The sequence below is a fragment of the Ictalurus furcatus genome, chromosome 8 (genome assembly GCF_023375685.1).
Source record: "Ictalurus furcatus strain D&B chromosome 8, Billie_1.0, whole genome shotgun sequence".
Classification (NCBI taxonomy): domain Eukaryota; kingdom Metazoa; phylum Chordata; class Actinopteri; order Siluriformes; family Ictaluridae; genus Ictalurus; species Ictalurus furcatus.
In genome coordinates, this window is record NC_071262.1 from 30,415,302 (window position 1) to 30,435,301 (window position 20,000).

The 20,000-nt window shown below is 38.1% G+C and overlaps 1 protein-coding gene across 3 annotated transcripts in view; it reads left to right on the forward strand.

The window, feature by feature from the left end:
* The window catches only part of gria2b (glutamate receptor, ionotropic, AMPA 2b), a 51,146-nt gene that overhangs the window by 21,792 nt on the left and 9,354 nt on the right, over positions 1-20,000 (forward strand). For all 3 annotated transcript variants that reach the window (XM_053631988.1, XM_053631986.1, XM_053631987.1), the window contains exons 3-13: positions 1,094-1,333; positions 5,224-5,420; positions 7,842-7,895; positions 10,030-10,188; positions 10,296-10,463; positions 10,643-10,747; positions 11,887-11,994; positions 12,690-12,896; positions 14,677-15,044; positions 18,534-18,732; positions 19,334-19,581. In XM_053631988.1, the coding sequence (XP_053487963.1) occupies positions 1,094-1,333; positions 5,224-5,420; positions 7,842-7,895; positions 10,030-10,188; positions 10,296-10,463; positions 10,643-10,747; positions 11,887-11,994; positions 12,690-12,896; positions 14,677-15,044; positions 18,534-18,732; positions 19,334-19,581 (2,053 nt within the window). The remainder of the gene's footprint in view (positions 1-1,093; positions 1,334-5,223; positions 5,421-7,841; positions 7,896-10,029; positions 10,189-10,295; positions 10,464-10,642; positions 10,748-11,886; positions 11,995-12,689; positions 12,897-14,676; positions 15,045-18,533; positions 18,733-19,333; positions 19,582-20,000) is intronic.

The following is a 20,000-nucleotide window of genomic DNA, read 5'->3' on the forward strand; positions in this document are numbered from 1 at the left end:
TGCCACGACTCACGATAGCTTAAAGCAGAAAACAGTCAATAGCAGCCGTTCCTCAGTAATTATATTTATTAAAGAAAACTGCGTATGCCACTGATTCCCCATAATTTCACACATTTATATTTTGGGTCAGAAATAAGGGTGGAGCTAAACAACCGGTGGGTGTGGCTTCTAAAATCTAATAGTACAGTTCCATTTTTACACTGGACCCGAAATCTAAAATAAACAAACTAAGAAATAAAAAAAAATTAAGAAAATTTCATCTTAAACCTAAAATCTAAAAATCTAAAATCTTCAGATGTAGAATTCAAACATCTGAAAAGACCTCAAATCTAAAGCAGTTCATTTTAAAATAAAATAAAAAATCTGAAATAACTTAGCTGACTTAGCTAAAATACAAAAATGTAAAAATTGTATGTAAAATCTAAAAATCTAGAATCTTTTTTTTTAAAAAGCGAAAATAAAAAAAGAATATTTAAGTTAGACATGAGTTTTATTTATAAAACTGGATTTTTATCAGTTTTAAAGAACTAATTCAGAATTTGCATCAAATGTATTTAATGTATAATTATTTACTGATGAATGAAATAAACTAATGAAATAAACAAACAAACAAACAAACAAATAAATAAATAAAAGCAGTTCTTTTTTTTTTTTTAACCTGATATAGTGACTATTTATAATTTTCTGAAAGCTTCAGGATCACAGGAATTTGTGATGTTAATTGTTGCTTCTCAATACACGTAGCTTGATGCTAAGTGTAATTAAACTATAATTAAAAGATATTTTTTTAGTCATTTAACACCAGATCTGAGGTAAATGTTGACGTTCCTGACATTTTTGACTCATTTCCACACTCACTGCGTCTTCACATTGTCTATATAAAGACTTTATTTGTGTGCTAGCTAACCAAAACCACCGGCCTAGCAGCTGTCATTAGCTAGCTTATGCTCAGTTGCGTAGCAACAGTGTTATTACAGCTTATACACTTGATCAGTCAGCATGCTGTATGTTCTGCATGTCAAGAGCACAAATTAGACCAAGTCTAACCTTGGTGTGTGTGTGTGTGTGTGTGTGTGTGTGTGTGTGTGTGCAGTCTGTTCACAGTTCTCACGAGGAGTTTATGCCATTTTCGGATTCTACGATAAGAAGTCTGTGAACACGATAACGTCGTTCTGCGGAACGCTGCACGTCTCCTTCATCACTCCGAGTTTTCCTCTGGACGGAACGCAGCAGTTCATCCTGCAGATGAGGCCCGACATTAAAGGACCCTTACTGAGCCTCATCGAGTACTACAAGTGGGACAAATTCGCTTATCTGTACGACAGCGACCGAGGTACGCTTATTTATGTTTATCTACTCTAATGAGCGTCCCTTAGCGGAACATTAGCCAGCTAGTGACAGAACATTTAGAACCCTATTTAATGTCGATGGTAGCTATATAATGAACTAAACACTCTGTCATGCTGTTGTAGGAAAATAATCAACAATGGGGAGGTGTGATGAAGCAGAGTCACTTTTACATCCCCAAATTATTTTCCCTTAACAGCATGTACCTACGTGTTTGTGTTTTATTCCTCTTCCTTCACAGCAATTTCCCAACAATTACAGTTTTTATGTTGTGTAACATCCGTCTCTCTCTCTCTCTCTCTCTCACACACACTCTCTGTTTGTCTTTCATGCTCTCCCTCTCTTTCTCACTCTTCTTTTCTCAGTTGTATTCTCTCGACTTGTATTCTATATGTCTACACCCTACGTGTATATCCGTGTATATGCTCTTTAGATGATCGCCTGTTACTTCAGGCTTTTATCCGTGCATTTATACACATTTCCGATCCAGGATTAGCGCCAGCCCATAATAATCTGATAAATCTGTGAGGACAGAAATCCTGTGCTGAACCTCCGGCTGTATTTTCTGTGTAGCTTTAACGATACAAACACGCAGCCATGCAATTCAGCTCTATAAAAATGATTAATGTGTAGCTACACAAACAGATACACACCCACACACACACACACACACACACACACCATGATAAATTACAGCATGCTGTTGGTTGTGTGATATTGATCAGACAAGAATTTCCTGGTATCAGCCACATCACACACTTATAGAACACAGACATTAGAGAGCAGTGTGAAAGCATCATCTCACACACACACACACACACACACACACACACACGCACGCACACACACACATGCTCACACACACACACACACACACACACACACACACACACACACACAAACACACACAGAGCCCAAACAGACAAAGAGAGAGAAATAATTTAAAAAAAAACAGTCATGAGCTTCAAAGTTTGAGTCAAACTATGAGTCATATGCTTCAGTCAGAGTCAAATGATGAGTCATATGCTTCAAAGTCTGAGTGAAATGATGAGTCATATGTTTCAAATCCTGAATCAAATTATGAGTCATATGCTTCAAAGTTTGAGTGAAATGATGAGTCATATGCTTCATAGTCTGAGTCAAATGATGAGTCATATGCTTCAAAGTCTGAGTCAAATGATGAGTCATATGCTTCAATGTCTGAGTCAAATTATGAGTCATATACTTCAAAGTTTGAGTCAAATGACGAGTCATATGCTTCAGTGTCTGAGTCAAATGATGAGTCATAAACTTCAAAGTTTGAGTTAAATGATGAGCCATATGCTTCAGTGTCTGAGTCAAATGATGAGTCATATGCTTCAAAGCCTGAATCAAATGAGTCATATGCTTAAAAATGTGAGTCAAATGATGAGTCATATGCGTCAAAGTCTGAGACAATTGATGAGTAACTCAAGTCTGAGTTGAGTGGCAAGCCATAAGCTTTGAAGTAAGTCAAATGATGAAGCATAAGCTTCAGTATCTAAAACAAGGGGTGAGTCATATGCTTCAAAGTTTGAGTCAGATAATAAGTCATATGTGTCAAAGTCTGAATCAAATGATGAATCATAAGCTTCAAAGTCTGATTACTTCAAAGTACTCGAGACTCATCTCCTCAGCTACACTTTATGAAAAATACACCCTGGTTTTCCCTGCCTTATTCTGTGCTGTTTTCATCTGTGAATTTCTTTAATGTCCTCCACTGTTCAGTAGAAGTGAATCCATACTCCACGGAATAAGTAATTAATTGCATTACCCTATCTCCTAATGAGCATGTTGTTTTTTGTAAATTACGCCCACAGTCATTTCAGAATTATCCAGGAACACACACAATCGCGGTTGCTCACTCTGATGCTAATCCACGACCTCTGCTTAATTGGGGTGCGTAATTAATTCATCCTCACACCTCCGACGAGGCTCCGAGGCCCAGCTGTGTGCCTTCAATACACGATGAGACAATAGAAGGCAATGCATCAGTGGATATAATGGCTGCGGGATGAGAACTCGGAGACGGACGGCTACTGTACTGGAGCTGGGCTTCATTAACGAGCTGGGAGAAATATCGGACAGAAAGTGAGAAATCAATAAGATGATAAATGAGATGTGATGAAGGAGTCCGAGGTCTTTGTGCGGCTGTTCAACAGCGTTTATGATCAAATGGAGTTCTCAGTTGGCCTTGGTTTGCTTTTATCATCCCCATTATATGGAGTAATTGTGCATTTATGGGCAATCTCGGTCTCTCTCTCTCTCTCTCTCTCTCTCTCTCTCTCAAATATATATATACACACTACCAGTCAAAGGTTTGTGGACACTCGACTGAAATGTTTCTCATGATCTTAAAAACCTTCTGATCTGAAGGTGGATGATAAAATGTTTGAAATCTGTGTCATAGATAAAAATATAATCGTGCCAACATATTAATTTCTTTCATTAGAAAACTAACATTTTATTTACAAAAAAAAATCTTTTTTTAAACGGACGACTCGGAGCGGAATATTCCGAAGCGCAGCCGATAAGAGTCCGGCGTCGGCGTGAACTCCTTTAATACTGTTTAAAAATCCTCTCAGCGAAATTCCTCAAGAAATCGCTCGAGTAAACGCCAAGAATACATTTCTGTAAATTCTCGGCAAAAAGCGTGTCTACTTTGAAGATGCTAAAATACTAAATTATTTCGATTTATTTAGGATTTTTTATCACGACATAATTCCCATAGTTCCATTTGTGTTACTCCAGAATTTTGATGACTTCATTATTATTCTAAAATGTGGAGAAAAAATAAAGAATTGGTGTGTCTAAACTTTTGACCGGTTTTATATATATATATATATATATATATATATATATATATATATATATATATATATATATAAGATAAGATAATCAGCTGTTTTGTAATTGAAATGGACTAATACAATCCTTACATTCTAGGTATCCTGATAATTTAAAGAAATAATAAAGTATCAGTAATGATATAACATGTGTATAGTAACCTCTTATATCTATTATTTTATTTTGGTTTATTTCTGGATTCTGGAGTCCATAGTTTTTAAATGAATACAAGTTCATGTGAAGAAGTTTTAAAGATTTGAAACACTCCCTGGTGTCAGCGGCATCCAAAACGTTGGCAGATGATTGATTTGACACGGAAAATAACAGTCCAAAATTGTCTTTTTAGTCGAAAGGAAGTGTGAGATACTGTGATAACTGATTTAGCATGACAGGCCAATATCGAGTGTGTGTGTGTGTGTGTGTGTGTGTGTGTGTGTGTGTGTGTGGCCCTGTGGCAGATTGGTGTTAAATGGCTGTTTTATTTGCTTTACAAAAAGGAAGCTTGTGGCATTTCCTCCAGCGCAGTGTTTAAATCCTCGTTAGAAATGCACGCTGGCGCTGAGTCAGATATTACGCCAGCTTCCTGTGAGGTAAATGAGACAAAATAACATTTATTCTCAATCTAAACTTTCACAAAAAGCACCCAGAGACATGCTACTTCAAAATCACGTTGATAGAAAGATTTTTGTTAAATTTCGGTTTAAATCCCAGGATGACCGGAGAGCTTTTGAGTAAAAGAGTGCATTTAAACTAAAGGAATAATAATAATAATAATAATAATAATAATAATAATAATAATAATAATAATAATAATAAATCTAAAAATCCATCAATTTTCAGTTTATTATAAATAAAGCTATAGCTACCGGTGAATACAATAAATCACAGTTATTAATGAGCACTGTGTAGTGAATAGGGAAGGATTTGAGATGTGGAATCCTTTTCCTTTTCCTTTTTTTTTTTTTTAAACTAAACAGCTCAGTATCATTATTTTTACATGTTTTTCCTCAGGACTGACCACTCTACAGGTGGTGCTGGACACGGCAGCCGAGAGGAAGTGGCAGGTGACGGCTATAAACGTGGGCAACATGAAGGACGACAAGAAAGACGAGGCATATCGCTCGCTGTTCCAGGATCTGGAGAACAAGAAGGAGAGGAGAGTGATCCTGGACTGTGAACAGGAAAAAGTCAAAGACATCATGGAGCAGGTGATGATCTCAAACTCTCACACTGTAGTGATGGAAATAAACTTAAACCACCGGGAGACTTTATTTTCATCACTTAACTGCGTTTTGATTAGACCTACTGAATTTAGAAATTCACTACCAAGAACTGTTTGGATGATGCTGTTGATTAGAAGCGAATTCACATGTTTGTTTTGAAGGTTTTCTGATATTTTGATGCTTTGTTATGTTATATATCACTTTTTATACCACCATTTCTTCTTCTTCTTCTTCTTCTGGCTAGGATGTTTATGGCAGCCCATAGAACTGTCTGGTAAAAAGTTGTGAAATTTGGTAGACTGTTTGAGGGGGGTTTAAGGAGCATTCTGACCAAATTTGGGCCAAGTGGTGCCAACGCTCTAGTGCCACCTTAGGGTCAAATTTGGGCTTAATTTGGAAATACGTTTATGGTTATAACTTTAGAACCATGTGTCCGAAAAGCCAAAATATTAAGAAGGCAGACATCCCTGCATTCCCTGGGTCGAGATAAGCTCAGTGCACCCTATGATGTCAATTTCCTCCTAATTAGATTTTACACCATCTTGTATTTTGTTTTTTTTTGCTACTCTTCCAACAACTTTTGTTCAATCATTACCAAATTTGCCATTCGCCATCTTCAGAATAAGCCTCACAAAAGTTTTAAAAGAATTTTGATATTCCAAACGGTTTGCCTGTATTGTGCCAAGGAAACTGACTGTGAAGCTGCCAAAAAGGAAGTGAGACTGTATCTCATTAACGTTCTGCACACTGACACCAAACTTGGCATGCATCTTCAGGCCCATGCCCTGAGGATATACAACAATTTTTGGTCAAAAGTTGCAATATCATGCCAAAAAGTGCCATTTTTGCAACTCTTCCTCCAAATCGGGCATTTTGCGACTTGTCTAAAAGGCCAAGACCGATGAGAAAAACATAAATAACTTAATAACACAGCAGTAACAATCATGAGCACAGGTCAAAGTAGAACCAAACAACAGCACGGGTCACAACAGGAGCGGAAGCTGCAGCAGCAGCTGCCCATTTGTTCATCTAGACCTTTCCTCCTATAGTCAGAGAATTCCACCACAGTCCGTGGTCACAACATGCACATCAAGAGTGGAACTACACATCACTTTGGATCCCTTTGCCTAAACTTAAGTCTCTGCTTTCCTGTGATTGCTTAGGAAGCAACTGTAGCGCATCTGTGAATGTGCGCCTACTGAGTCTGGGTGCTTGGCCCCCGAAAATGCTGATTGCAGCTTTTATAATTATTATTATTATTACTATTCTATCATCACAATTTAATAATTAAAAAACTGTCCTTGAACAATTAAAGAATTGTCTATTTTTTTAAATCAATTTAGAGTTAGATTTAATGTTGTGGAATGTCCATGAAATAAGTTCATTCCTGTTGTCACTTACATTATAGCAGCTATAAACGGCCGTTCCCTCATCTCTTTTTCTTTCTCTTGAAATTATTCAGACGAAAAAAAATGCAGCTTGTCATGTTACAGAGAAATTGCAAAGCGTGAACACCTCTGACCTGAAGATATCAGAAACATTACAGCTTTACCTCTCTCTGACTGTTACAAAGCGCTAACACTGGAGACTCCTTCCAAAACTGTTAAACAAACATCTCCTTACAGAAAAACTGTACCATATCAACGAGTCCCTGTGAACGAGCTGTTACTATAGAAACGATAACGTATCAGGACGAGCGCATTCATATCAACCTGCGCTACTGTCAGAGCTGCTGTTATAGAGAACTGACCAATCAGAACGCAGAATTGTTAGATGCCTTGTATTGACAGGTCATAGCAGAACCACTGTAGAAGATCTGTAATGACTGAGATGCATTTAAATGCAGTGACCGTGTGAAAACATTATGACCTTATCGAGGAATATTTACTACTCTGAGTTTTTGTGCTTTTTTGAAAGGATAATAATTATATATCTTTTGGACACATCTGAATATGTTAAAAAAAAAAAAAGTGAAAATGACAGAGTGGCAGTTAATTGTCTATTTAAAGCTAATTAAAGTCTGGCTTGCGGATGATTCGTGGTTTTAAAGCATCTGGATTGTTCGTTCTCACCGCGGTATCACTAATGAGAGCTGCACAGATGCTGGAGAGCACACTCACCATTCTTCATGCTATGGCTTGTTTAGTCCGAGACTCGCGGCTCTCTCATTGATTGTCTTTAAGCTTTGTTGAAGTGTGTTCGAGCAATAGAGAGAATCGATAATAATAAAGGCTTCATCTAACACACAAAACACACGCAAAACACAGCACAGCTTCATGGTGTTAGTAAACGTGTGTGGACTGTACCATCTCCTTCATGTCATACAACATGTATCCAGTTTTAAATTCTGAAACGTTCCGGTTCAACATTGAATCTCATGCTCGTTCCCTGTGTTTTATTTGACAGATTATAACGATCGGGAGGCACGTTAAAGGATATCACTACATCGTAGCCAACCTGGTGAGCCAAGCGCTAATCCTCCACAAAAGCACAACATTTACACATAAATGTGATCATGTGACATCACCACTAACCTTTCTTTTCAGTTCCTTAGCATAAAGTACTGCTTTTAATTACACAATATAATAGGAGGCCATACACTAGCAAGGGTGCTATCACAACTGCCTAATATAATAGCTAATACCTTAGCCAGCCTGCTAGATACTTCAGAATTCCCTGTTTTCTCTACAAGTATTCTCTACACTTCAGCATTCCCTATACTTCAATATTCCCTACACTTCAGTGCTCCATATATTTCAGTATTCCTTACACTTCAGCATTCCCTATTCTTCAGTATTCTCTACACTTCAGTGCTCCATATATTTCAGTATTCCTTACACTTCAGCACTTCAGTATTCCCTATTCTTCAGTATTCCCTATACTTCAGTATTCCCTATACTTCAGTATTCGCTATACTTCAATATTCCCTATACTTCACTATTCCCTATACTTCAGTATTCTCTATACTTCACTATTCCCTATACTTCAGTATTCTCTATACTTCACTATTCCCTATACTTCAGTATTCCCTATACTTCAGTATTCCCTATACTTCAGTATTCTCTATACTTCAATATTCCCTATACTTCAGTATTCCCTATACTTCAGTATTCTCTATACTTCAATATTCCCTATACTTCACTATTCCCTATACTTCAGTATTCCCTATACTTCACTATTCCCTATACTTCAGTATTCCCTATACTTCAGTATTCTCTATACTTCAATATTCCCTATACTTCACTATTCCCTATACTTCAGTATTCTCTATACTTCAATATTCCCTATACTTCACTATTCCCTATACTTCAGTATTCTCTATACTTCAATATTCCCTATACTTCAGTATTCCCTATACTTCAATATTCCCTATACTTCACTATTCCCTATACTTCAGTATTCTCTATACTTCAATATTCCCTATACTTCACTATTCCCTATACTTCAGTATTCTCTATACTTCAATATTCCCTATACTTCAGTATTCCCTATACTTCAATATTCCCTATACTTCAGTATTCTCTATACTTCACTATTCCCTATACTTCAATATTCCCTATACTTCACTATTCTCTATACTTCAGTATTCTCTATACTTCAATATTCCCTATACTTCAGTATTCCCTATACTTCAATATTCCCTATACTTCAGTATCCTCTATACTTCAGTATTCCCTATACTTCAGTATTCCCTATACTTAAGTATTCCCTACACTTCAACATTCCCTATACTTCAGTATTCCCTACACTTTGGTATTCCCTACACTTCAGTGCTCCATACATTTCAGTATTCCTTACACTTCAGCATTCCCTATTCTGCCAACTTTAGTATTCCATATACATCTGTATACTTCAATAAACAGTCTACTGACATATACTGTACACTCAGTATTCCATACACTTACATTTTATTTAAACTTTAGTATTCATTATACTTTAGTCATTCTCTACACCTCTATATACTTTACACTACAGTGTTCCGTACACTACAGTGTTCCGTACACTACAGTATTCCGTACACTACAGTATACTCTACACTACAGTATTCCATACACTACAGTATACTCTACACTACAGTATTCCGTACACTACAGTATACTCTACACTACAGTATACTCTACACTACAGTGTTCCGTACACTACAGTATTCCGTACACTACAGTATACTCTACACTACAGCATTCCGTACACTACAGTATTCCGTACACTACAGTATACTCTACACTACAGTAATCTGTACACTACAGTATTCCGTACACTACAGTATACTCTACACTACAGTATTCCATACACTACAGTATTCCGTACACTACAGTATACTCTACACTACAGTATACTCTACACTACAGTGTTCCGTACACTACAGTATTCCGTACACTACAGTATACTCTACACTACAGCATTCCGTACACTACAGTATTCCGTACACTACAGTATACTCTACACTACAGTATTCCGTACACTACAGTATTCCGTACACTACAGTATACTCTACACTACAGTATTCCATACACTACAGTGTTTTGTAAATGTAAGTAGTCTGTACTTTAGCATGATTAAATTAATGTCGTGTTTCTTCACTCTTACCTTTCAGGGCTTTGTGGATGGAGACCTGTCCAAAATTCAGTACGGTGGAGCAAACGTGTCAGGATTCCAGATTGTGGATTTTGAAGATCCTCTAGTGTCCAAATTTGACCAGCGCTGGGAAGCTTTGGAAGAAAAGGAATATCCCGGAGCCGACAGTAAGATCAGGGTGAGAGATCCAATCTCTGAAATATTTATATGTAAGAGATTGTACATCAGTAATAATCCACATGTAAGGTCACTAACTGCTAATATCCCAGAATTCCTTTCCCTCAGTACACTTCAGCATTGACGTACGACGCCGTGCAGGTGATGACGGAAGCGTTTCGTTACCTGCACAAGCAGAGGATCGACATCTCGCGCAGGGCTAATAACGGAGACTGTCTGGCTAACCCGGCCGTGCCGTGGGCCCAGGGTGTGGAGATCGAACGTGCGCTAAAACAGGTAAACAACACACACACACACACACACACACACACACACACACACACACACACACCTAAATATCCCACAAGACATAATGAGTCTATAATTAAAGGAGCATGGATATTTTCAGGTTTGTTTATATAGAGTTTTAAATGAAACTGTTCTCCATGCTGTTCATCGTGTGCTCGTGTTCTCAGGTGCGCGTCGAAGGTCTAACCGGGAACATCCAGTTCGATCAGTACGGCAGGAGAGTGAATTACACCGTCCATGTCATGGAGCTGAAGAACAACGGTCCTGTTAAGGTACAAGTCCATTCTAGAGCTATTCCTTTTTTTAATGGGAAGACACAGAGGAAAATATGTTGGGGTTTTTTTTTTTTTGCATGAAATATAATATCAGCCTGTGGTTTCCAGCCTCATTTTCAGCTTCTTTGAGGGTTCTTATCTTCTAGAGGTTCTCTAAAAAGGTCAAACAGTCTGGGTTCTACATAGCACTTTTTAATAGTTCCCCTTAAAAGGTCAAACCAAAGAAAAGAAGATGGTTTCTGGTCTCTAAAGAAGGTTTCTCAAGCATTCTTTGGATGGTTAACTGTTCTAGACTCTCAAGGGTTCTTTAGATAGTTAACAGTTCTAGATTTCAACTTTATCCAAAGATTGTACGGAACATCGTGATGACTAATCCTTGCTGTGTTAGAAACACAGGTCTGTCAACACTACCTTGGATAATCAAAGGTTCTGCTTTTGAGAAAAGGAATCCCTCTGTTGTAAGGTTCTACATAGGACCTTTAAGGTTTCCCCAACATCAATAATCCAAAAAAAGCCATCTAGATTTTTCTTTTCATAGGCGGGAGCCTACACTTTTGAGGTTCTTTGGATTGTTAAAAGGTTCTACCGGAAACCGTCTCTAAAAGAGAAACATTCTACTGTAGGGTTAGAAAAAAAAACGGGTCTATCAAGGGCTCTTTGGTTCTACAAGGGTTCCACTTGGAAACTTTCTCTAAATGGAGGTTTGTTCTACCTAGAACCTTAAAGGGAGTTGTCTTCTACCAGAAGAACCCTCTAGAGTTAAATAAGTAAGCAACATGCACACCTACCTAACTATCTACACCCTTAGACAAAAGGGTTCAACAGATGTTCTACTGAGAGATAAGGATCGTTAGCATCCTAAAGGGGTTCTACAGGAAACCATCTCTTCTAAGTTCCTAGATAGTTCTACTCAAAAAAAAAAAAGGTTTCATCAAGATGACCAACTAAATAACCCTTTAGGGCTCCTTTAAGTTTCCTTTTTTTAAAAGGTTCTTAGTAGAATCTCTTTTGAGAGCTAGAACCGTTAAGGATCTGAAGAGGAATCGTATTTTTCTTCTATGGAGCTTGAGTGTTAATGGCTCATTGTGAATAAAGTCAGAGAACGAGTTCTCATTATTCACTCCTCTGTTTTGCAGATTGGTTACTGGAATGAAATGGACAAGATGGCGGTCACAAAATCGGACCTTTTCCCCAATGATACGATGGGTCTGGAGAACAAGACGGTGATAGTCACTACCATCCTGGTGAGAACTTTGAGCACTTTAATTATCAGAGCTTGAGGTATGATTGGGTCTGAATGTTATCAAACACTATGACAAAGAGAAATGGTCCTGATTTTAAAAAAATAAATAAATAAATAAAAATCACCTAGTAAAAACTGAGACAAATGCATTTGGTAGCGGAAATCTTCCATTCATGTTATTATTCAGAATAGTTGTGATGTCATAATTTATGCTAATTGCATTGCACGTACACGCCTAACACGGAGTTCATTGTGGGATTTGCACATGACAAAAATATTTATCATTAACCCCTAGAAATAAAACTAAGAGTTCTCAGAAGTAGGCTCTGAGTCATGGACCTCACTGTACAGTTTACAGTCGAGTGCAAAAGTTTGTGCACCCTTAAAAAATGGTAAAATGGCGCATGCTAGATTATGAGCATGATGTAAATATTCTCTAATAATTTGTATAACTGACTTCAGATGGTATGAACTTATGTATTAAAATTCTTGTCATGTTTCAGGACACGCCCACATTATTATTCTTTGTTTCACTCCTACAGATACTGCTTTTGGTGCATAAACTTTAATATAGCAGTGCATTTTGTTTTATTCAAGCCTTTGCGCTCGTCAGTACAAAAGAGTTGTAATTGTAGCGAACTTGTGTAGTCATTGTAGTGTAGTATACTGTGTGAAGACGTGTGCAATCCATCTCAGGAAGCACCGTACGTGATGCTGAAGAAGAACGCGGACCTGTTTTTGGATAACGAGCGGTACGAGGGTTACTGTGTCGACCTGGCAGCCGAAATCGCCAAGCACTGCGGCTTTAAATATCGCCTGAAAATAGTAGGGGATGGAAAATACGGAGCCCGAGACGCAGAGACGAAGATCTGGAACGGGATGGTCGGAGAGTTGGTTTATGGGGTGAGTGGAAAAAATGATGATGTACGGAATCTAGATCGCAATCTAATAACCCACGCAGCTCAGAGTCTAAACAACGGAATGAATAATATAATGACGCGATGTTTATGTAAATGTTCAGAAACCTGACCACCGCAGTTTACCACACTGAAATCTCTTTAGGTGAAATCTCATTCTGTGCATTGTTACTTTATTTATTTATTTATTTATTTTAAATTGATGATGATTAGCATGAGTAAACATTATACTAAATTTAATTTAATAATTTCTCCTGACTGAAACATGAAGCAGCCCTGGTATACAGTATATCATCGTTCATCAACACAGCACAGCTATAAGTGTTGTATGTGTTTCCACAGAAACAACACATTTCCCAAGTACAGCTTTAGAGCTGCCATCTTGTAATTCCCGTAATTCTTCACGCATTTGTTTATAACAGTATAAACGTTTTTGTAGCATTAAGAAACGTTTTGCATTAGTAATAAATGTTGTGAAGTAGTAATAAACTCAACAGTTTCAATGAACTAACAACGGTTTTGCAGAATTCAAGAACGCCATCGTAAATGTTTTGCAGTAGTAATAAACATTGTGTAATTGTAATAAATGATTTGTAAAAGGAACAAACTTTTTGTAATATTAAGAAACATTCTGTAAGAGTAGTAAAGGTTTTGTAACAGTAGTAAACATTGTGTAATTTGTAGTAGTAATTTGTAACTAAAAGGAACAAAACAGACAGAAGTAATGCTGTAAATAATAATAAATTCTCTCATATTAGTTCCAGTTATTTAATCTCTTCCTCAGGTACCAGTCCATAGTTTATACATTTGTAAATTTGGCTAACTATACATTAATAATTCATTCATAATTTTTATTTTCATTAATAATTTGAGATACTTGTCCTTGCCTGTATGCGTCTCAGTGACTACGTTTACATGGACAGCAGTAATGTAATTATTGACCTTAATCTGATTAAGATAATAATGTGATTAAGGTGTTTACATGAGTCGCTTTTAGAATACTCCTGTCATGTTCCCGTTTTACATGTTATAGAACATAATTAGATTAACATCCTGCGTCATTATGTCACCGCGCCACGCCGTCCGACGTCCCTCCAGAATTTCACGTATCGACATACAGTTGGTCTTCGTTATGGTACCGTATACAGTTTTGGGTGTTTTCATTTATTTTTTTTACGAACGCTTTAAGTGCAGTTAATTATTTGTCGTGCTGTACGTGCTAATAGACGACCGCTTGAAGTGGTGGGTGTGTCCCAAATCGCGTAGTTACCGTCTATATAGTAGCTGAGATACATGTATTTTTCCCCACTACAGGCCTATAGTAGGAAAGTATGCGATTTGGGACGCGGCCGAACTCTCTTGTTCGCCGTAAAACGTAAAACTGCCGTGTGTGATCGTGTCCTGTCGTAAAATGCGGTGAAAACTCCCACACGACGTTCATAATGTGATTGAGGTGTGTACATGTCACTACTACACGTCCATAATGCGACTAAAACAGGAGTACTCCACCTGTCTTAATTAGATTAGTGCTTACTTCGATTATGACCTTCATTAGATTAAGGTACAAATTGCTGTTTACATGGTAGTTTCTTAATTAGAGTATGGTCTTAATCGGATTAAGAGTGGATTATTGTCGTCCATGTAAACGCAGCTAATGACTATAAAACTATTGTTATGGTTATAGTTTATAAAAATGTTTTTTTTTTAATTGCATTAAAGTACACAGCAAACAAAAAGAAGCTTGTCCTTCCGCTCTTCCTCTACAGAAAGCCGATATCGCCGTGGCTCCGTTGACCATCACGCTGGTCAGAGAGGAAGTGATTGACTTCTCGAAGCCCTTCATGAGCCTGGGAATCTCCATCATGATCAAAAAGCCGCAGAAGTCCAAGCCGGGCGTGTTTTCGTTCCTGGACCCTCTGGCGTACGAGATCTGGATGTGTATCGTGTTCGCCTACATCGGCGTGAGCGTCGTGCTCTTCCTGGTCAGCCGTTTCAGCCCGTACGAGTGGCACACGGAGGAGTACGAGGACGGACAGATCCAGACCAGCGAGTCTACGAATGAATTTGGGATATTTAACAGCCTCTGGTTCTCGCTCGGAGCCTTTATGAGACAAGGATGCGATATTTCACCAAGGTTCGTCCCTGATTCCATTGCGGCTCAGACGGCTATAAGTGTGTAAGGGTGCGGTCTCGTTATTGCGGCTGTGTCACAAATCACAGTGTCGTTAGTGGGAGGGTGACCTCGGGCAGTTAGGAGGTAAATTTATAAATGATTAAATGATAAAAATGCAGGCAGAGGTCGGCGCCAGATGAAAGCAGAGCATGAACCGAGATAGAATACGTAGGAAATTACGGAAAGTAGAAGATTTAAAACTGGAAACAAGTGGACGAGGGAACCAAAGGAACAAAAACTGACGGCGATCCTGTAGTATAACATACACGAGACAGAGAATATGATCAAATATAACTGATAACAGTGAATGGTGGAGTGCAAGTGGACACATGCAGCACAAGGGTACAGATATTATTCAGTATATGAGAAGGTGTGATGAAGCAAAGTTGCTTAATTATTTTGTTATAACAGTGTTTTATTTCTCTTATACCTCAACAAACTCCCAACACTTACTTACATTTCATATCGGAGAACTTAGTTCCTGTTGTCACTTACGTTATAGCAGCTATAAACACTCATTCCCTCACCATTCCTCTCTCTATTCTCTCTCTTTATTCCCTCTCTCTATTCTCTCTCTCTATTCTCTCTCTCTATACTCTCTCTCTATTCTCTCTCTCTACTCTCTCTCTATTCTCTCTCTCTATTCTCTCTCTCTATTCTCTCTCTCTATACTCTCTCTCTATTCTCTCTCTCTATTCTCTCTCTCTACTCTCTCTCTATTCTCTCTCTCTATTCTCTCTCTCTATACTCTCTCTCTATTCTCTCTCTCTACTCTCTCTCTATTCTCTCTCTCTTTATTCTCTCTCTCTATTCTCTCTCTCTATTCTCTCTCTTTATTCTCTCTCTCTCTACTCTCTCTCTATTCTCTCTCTTTATTCTCTCTCTCTATTCTCTCTCTCTATTCTCTCTCTTTATTCTCTCTCTCTATTCTCTCTCTATTCTCTCTCTCTATTCTCTCTCTCTATTCTCTCTCTTTATTCTCTCTCTCTATTCTCTCTCTCTATTCTCTCTCTCTATTCTCTCTCTTTATTCTCTCTCTCTATTCTCTCTCTCTATTCTCTCTCTTTATTATCTCTCTATTCTCTCACTTTACGCTCTCTCTCTTTATTCTCTCTCTCTCTATTCTCTCTCTCTATTCTCTCACTTTATTATCTCTCTATTCTCTCACTTTACGCTCTCTCTCTTTATTCTCTCTCTCTCTATTCTCTCTCTTTACTCTCTCTTAATTCTCTCTCTTTATTCTCTCTCTTTATTCTCTCTCTCTATTCTCTCTCTCTATTCTCTCTCTCTTCCCTCTCTCTATTCTCTCTCTATTCTCTCTCTCTCTCTCTTCTCTCTCTTTATTCTCTCTCTCTCTATTCTCTCTCTCTATTCTCCCTCTCTATTCTCTCTCTCTCTATTCTCTCTCTCTATTCTCTCTCTCTATTCTCTCTCTTTATTCTCTCTCTCTCTATTCTCTCTCTCTATTCTCTCTCTCTTTATTCTCTCTCTCTTTATTCTCTCTCTCTATTCCCTCTCTCTATTCTCTCTCTCTTTATTCTCTCTCTCTATTCCCTCTCTTTATTCTCTCTCTTTATTCTCTCTCTCTATTCTCTCTCTCTATTCTCTCTCTTTATTCTCTCTCTCTCTTCTCTCTCTATTCTCTCTCTCTTTATTCTCTCTTTATTCTCTCTCTCTATTCTCTCTCTTTATTCTCTCTCTTTATTCTCTCTCTCTATTCTCTCTCTTTATTCCCTCTCTATATTCTCTCTCTCTATTCTCTCTCTTTATTCTCTCTTGTTGTGTGTGTGAGTGTGAAACAGTAGTGAAGTGTAAACTCTGTGATGAAGATGTTGAAAATGTAAAGTTCCAGCTTTACCTCTGACTGTTACACAGCGCTGACACTGGAGACTCCTTCCTTACACGCTACATAAACACATTTCTCCTCGTAGAAAACTTCACCATGTAAACGATTACACACAGTTTAGATTAGTTTCAAGTCCCTGTGAACGAGCCATTACTATAGAAACCAATCGCATTAATATAAACCTGCGCTACAGTTATAGAAAATGAATCAACACCTTCTGACCAATCAGAATCCAGAAGGAAACCATTTAATTGTATGTATGTATGTGTAGGGCATCGGCTTGCTAACTCGGATATATAACTAGCTGGTTTACACACTACAGTAGCTAACAAAGTAAGGAACTGAATATATGAATTATAATTTTTTTTTTAACCAAAAATCCTACAGGTTTAGATTTCCTGCAGGACCTACCGCTTTTCCACACCAGTAGGCTTTATGTGTTTGGAAGGTTTTATTTTTTCGGACCACATTTATTAATTCTACACTTGAATCGTGAGCAGCACAGAGACGTAGACCGCACCAGCAAAGCTTTTCAATACCACGAAGCCACTCATTAGTCATACAGCATTTATAAAAACGATCCAAACTAGGTATTAAAAGTTACATAATTTATTCTTTTGTAATGGAAAAGTTATACAAGAGCATTATACATTCCCCAAGCCTCATTATTATTTTTTTCTTTTTTTAATTCGCTTTAAAGCCTCATCATACATTCAGAGTCGGATCCTACCCCACGTCCGTCTTTACAACATTTCATTTTTGTCCTGAATGGATTTGAATAAATTAGCATCTGTTATGGAGGAGCAAAGATGACATCACCGTAGACTTGAGAAGCAGATTACCCAGAAGGCATTGCTCTGAACTGATCCTAATCAGAACCTTCACAGAACAGAAGCAGGGTTGAGAGCGTAGGTGTGTAGATAAACAGAACACAATCAGTCGATCAATAAACTTTCACACGTTCTCCGTGGAACTCACTGATGTGTCAAGAGAATGTATAAATAATAAAACAGTGTGTGTCGCGCCGTTCTAGAAAAATAATCAACAGCCAGGTGCTGTGATGACGTTACTGTTAGCATACCATGTTTTCTTATACCAGAACGTCCCCGAGTGTTTTATTCCTCTCATTCCACAGCAACTTACCAGCAATTACAATTTATTACTTATTAAAGAATGTCATTAGAGAATGTCATTTTTATCCTTTTATAGTTACATTTAATGTTCTTTGAAACAAGTTAGTTCCTGTTGTCACTTACGTTGTAGCAGCTATAAACACTCCTTCCCTCACCAGCATCTCTTTATTCTCTCAGTTTATTCCCTCTCTCTTTATTCCCTCTCTCTTCATTCTCTCTCTTCATTCTCTCTCTCCAAGTTAATAAGACCAAAAAAAAAAAACGCAGCTTGTTACATCACGTTACCGAGAAACCGCAAAGACGTGTAAATTCCTCTGTCCTGAAGTTACAGCTTTATCTCTGACTGTGACACAGCGCTGACACTGGACACTGCGGTTGTTGAGGGTGAATTCAGTGTGAGCGCTGTGAGAGGCTCGTAGCAGTAAAATGAGGCTTGGATGAATATCTAACACGATGTAAACCGTCTCTCAGGTCTCTCTCGGGCCGTATCGTGGGCGGCGTGTGGTGGTTCTTCACTCTGATCATCATCTCCTCGTACACCGCCAACCTGGCTGCGTTTCTCACCGTGGAGAGGATGGTGTCGCCCATCGAGAGCGCCGAGGATCTGGCCAAGCAGACTGAGATCGCTTACGGGACGCTCGACTCCGGATCGACCAAAGAGTTTTTCATGGTAGGAGCTATGAATGTCTAGTAGTGGAACTGAAGATGTGGAGCGTCATTAAATCATTGTATTTCAGTATAGATTAATAAACATCATGATTTCTATACAGGTTCAAGACTTTTTTTGCTACTGCGATGTCCATTTTAGTGACGTTTAGAGAAATCCTTGAATTAAATTGAGAAAACTGTTGCATATAGTAAACTATTTGCAACATTGATCAAATGAAAGAAAGAAAGACGTCTTTATTGGTCACGTATACATTACAGCACAGTGAAATTCTTTTCTTCGCATACCCCAGCATGTCAGGAAGTTAGGGTCAGAGCGCAGGGTCAGACATGATACAGCGCCCCCTGGAGCAGAGAGGGTTTGTAACTGTGTAAAAATGTATATATATATTTTTTAACATAACCTACACTGCTCCCTTTCCTTTCTTTTAGTCTGACATGGCTATAAAATTGTATTCATCTATTAATTTAATGAAAATCCTTATTATACTAGGGGAAAAAAAGATGAAGTACTGTTTTTACTGCACTTTTGGAATGCTCTTCTACATAAAACAGCAGCATGACGTCCCTCGTGTCTCTTTTTTCCTCCTCATTTTTCCCTCCAGCGATCCAAAATTGCTCTCTTTGAGAAGATGTGGGCGTACATGCGCAGCGCCGAGCCGTCCGTCTTCGTGAAAACGACGGCGGAGGGAGTGATGCGAGTGCGCAAGTCGAAAGGGAAGTACGCCTACCTGCTGGAGTCCACCATGAACGAGTACATCGAGCAGCGAAAGCCCTGCGACACCATGAAGGTCGGCGGGAACCTCGACTCGAAGGGCTACGGCATCGCCACGCCCAAAGGATCCTCATTAAGGTGGGTGGAATAGTATAACAATGTGCTCAATGTTGTTATAGTATCCCACCTACCCTGATGCAGCTGTGCTCATGTCACCTGGTTGGTATAAGAGAGATCTAGTTGAGGCAAATTATAAAAATAAAAACAATTATAATTATATACAAAAAACAAAACAAACAAATACCAACAAATCTGAAGTAAATTTAGATCAGAGGAAAAGATATAGTATATATTAAGGGAAGGAAGTAGACTGAGAATGTGATCTGAAATGACACTAGGTTTCTGATTTGTTAAATATTTGAAACCAAATTCACCAAACAGAATGAAAAACACAGGAGCATCAGGTTTTTAAAGCTTTTCCCAACAGATAGAGAATCTGCATCAATATTAATATCAATGATGTACAACAAATTTGCATAATTCATATGCAGATTGTC